Source organism: Eimeria maxima, genomic scaffold (genome assembly GCF_000499605.1).
Source record: "Eimeria maxima Weybridge genomic scaffold, Emw_scaff234, whole genome shotgun sequence".
NCBI classification, from domain to species: Eukaryota; Apicomplexa; class Conoidasida; order Eucoccidiorida; family Eimeriidae; genus Eimeria; species Eimeria maxima.
Window position 1 is genome coordinate 2,501 of NW_013563708.1, and position 2,500 is coordinate 5,000.

Consider the following 2,500-nt stretch of genomic DNA (forward strand, 5'->3'; position numbering starts at 1 on the left):
CAGCTGTTGCTGCTGCTGCTGCTGCTCCTGCTGTAGCGACAAACCTTCCTGCTGCAGCAAAAGGAGAACGAGGCCCAGTGCGAACTGTACCTACGGAGTAAGCAGCAGCAGCAGCAACAGCAACAGCAGCAGCAGCAGCAGCAGCAGCAGCAGCAAACCTCCAACATTAACACAATCTAATAAAGACTGAGCTGCTGCAGCGACCGTCCTATACTAAGTAGCTACGGCTGTTGTTGCTGCTACTGCTGCTACTGCTACTGTTGCTGCTGCTGCTGCTGCTGCTGCTGCCATACCAGGAATTGCTTCTGCTGCTCTTAGAGTTGCTGCTGCTGTTGCATGCCCTTGTGGTGCAGCAATAGGGAGGGCACCAAAGGGAAGAGAGACACCTCCTCCTTGCTGCTGCTGCTGCTCAGGCTGCAGCACCATTGCCGGTTGCTGCTGCTGCTGCTGTTGTTGTTGTTGTTGCTGCTGCTGCTGCATTGGTTCCTCCTCTTCCATCATAGGCTGCGGCTGCTGCTGCGGCTGCTGCTGCGGCTCCTGCTGCTGCAGCTGCTGCTGCTGCTGCGGCTCCTGCGGCTGCTGCTGCTGCAGCTGCGGCTGCTGCGGCTGCTGCGGCTGCTGTTGCGGTGGAGGCGGAGGCGGCAAACCCTCCAAGAAGGCGAACCTCCCTCCTCCCTGTTCTGCTGCTCTAGCAGCAACAGGCTGCTGCACCTCAGCCTGCTGCTGCTGCTGCTGTTGCTGTTGCTGTTGCTGCTGCTGCTGTTGGGGCTGGTCACTAACCGGCAGAGGCCACAGCTGCAGTCTGCTAAGCTGCTCCTGCTGCTGCTCCTGCTGCTGCTGCTGCTGCCTTGCCTGCTCGTCTCCCCACACCTGCTGCTCGAAGGGATTCTCAGACTCAGCAGACTCAAGCTCACCTACAACAGGTACAAGCACTTGCTGCTGCTGCTGCTGCTGCTGCTGCGGCTGCTGCTGCGGCTGCTGCTGCTGTTGCTGCACTGGTTCCTGCAGCAGCTGCTGCTGCTGCGGTTGCTGCTGCATCGGTGTTTGTGGGTGCGGTTGCTGCGGCCATCTCCATTGGACATAAGCCTCCAAGACCCATGGTAGCTGCTGCTGCTGCTGCGGCTCCTGCTGCGGCTCCTGCTGCGGCTGCTGCTGTTGCTGCGGCGGCTGCTGTTGCTGCTGCTGAAGGGGGTTGGCAAGAGGCAGCTGGAGGGACCCAGAAGGGCCCTGAGGCTGCTGCTCTTGCTGCTGCTGCTGCTCTTCTAGCTGCTGCTCCCTTGGCTCCTGCTGCATGCCCTCCCCTGTCTCCTCATGCTGCGATGATGGGGACGGAGACACCAGAGGCCACGTGTCTGCAGCAGCAGCAGCAGAAGAAGCTTGTATTCTTTGCTGCAGTTCATCTGTTGCTGCTGCTGCTTCTGCTGCTGCTGTTGGTGCTGCTTCTGCTGCTGCTGTTGGTGCTGCTTCTGCTGCTGCCTCCGTAGCAGCACTGGCAGCAGACTGTTCCTCTGGTGGTGGCGACATTGGCTCAAACCCTCCTGCTGCTGTGAGCTGTTCTTGCTGCTGCTGTTGCTGCTGCTGCTGCTGCTGCTGCTGCAGCTGAAGTTGCCGCTGCTGCTGCTTCTCCTGCTGCTGTATATGCGCCTGCTGCAGGTATGGACGATGGCTAGCAGCAATTAGCTGCAGCCTCCACAGAGGTCCTTGCTGCTGCTGCCACCTCTTCTCCATCTGCTGCTGCCGCTGCTGCTGCTGGCTGACTGCCGGTCTATCAATGCATGCAGTAAGTGAGTCCATGTCGCTAAGGGAAGAGAGGGAAGCAGAGCAGCTGCTCAGGTAACATTGGCTGCAGCAGCAGCAGTAGCAGCAGCAACACAAGCAGCAGCAGCAGCAGCAGCAGCAGCAGCAGCAGCAGTCAGAGAAATACCTGAAGGAGCGTTGCTGCAGTTAAAGTCCAGCAGACATTGTACAAAGACACACAGACAGCAGCAGCAGCAGCAGCAGCAGCAGCAGCAGCAGCAGCAACAGCAGCAGCAGAAACGCACGAAGAAACGACAGGCACACAGAGACAGACAAACACACACAGCAGCAGCAACAGCAGCAACAATAGCAGCAGCAGCCACAGCAATAGCAGCAGCAACAACAAGGGAGAGCAGAAAACACTAAGACGGGGCTGCTGCTGCAGCTGCTTACCGCTCTGTATGTTGCTGTTGCATGTCTTGCTGCTGTTGCTGCTGGTGGTGGTACATGCCTAGATGTTGCTGCTGCTGCTGCTCCTGCAGCAAGATAATGCTGCCTGCCTGTCGTAGATTTTGCTGCACTTGCTGCACTAACTGCAGCAAAACTTTTCTTTCTTTATCTACTAATAGATAAGGAAGGGAGAGAGGCAGCAGCCGCTGCCGCTGCTGCTGCTGCCGCCGCAGCAAATGCTGCAGCAGCAAACCTAAGAAACGCAACTCCTGCAGCAGCAAAGGCTCACGATAACAATCATCTTCTGCTGCTG

The 2,500-nt window shown here is 58.1% G+C and overlaps 1 protein-coding gene across 1 annotated transcript in view; it reads right to left on the reverse strand.

Moving 5' to 3' along the window:
* Window positions 1–213: 213 nt before the first annotated feature.
* Window positions 214–2,500, reverse strand: part of EMWEY_00023350 (zinc finger (C3HC4 RING finger) protein, putative) — a gene marked incomplete at both ends in the record, with an annotated part of 9,116 nt that continues 6,829 nt past the window's right edge. Inside the window, 2 exons of the mRNA XM_013477954.1 lie at window positions 214–1,843; window positions 2,191–2,500. The exon at window positions 2,191–2,500 is cut by the window's right edge and continues 389 nt beyond it. Of these exons, the coding sequence (XP_013333408.1) occupies window positions 214–1,843; window positions 2,191–2,500 (1,940 nt within the window). The remainder of the gene's footprint in view (window positions 1,844–2,190) is intronic.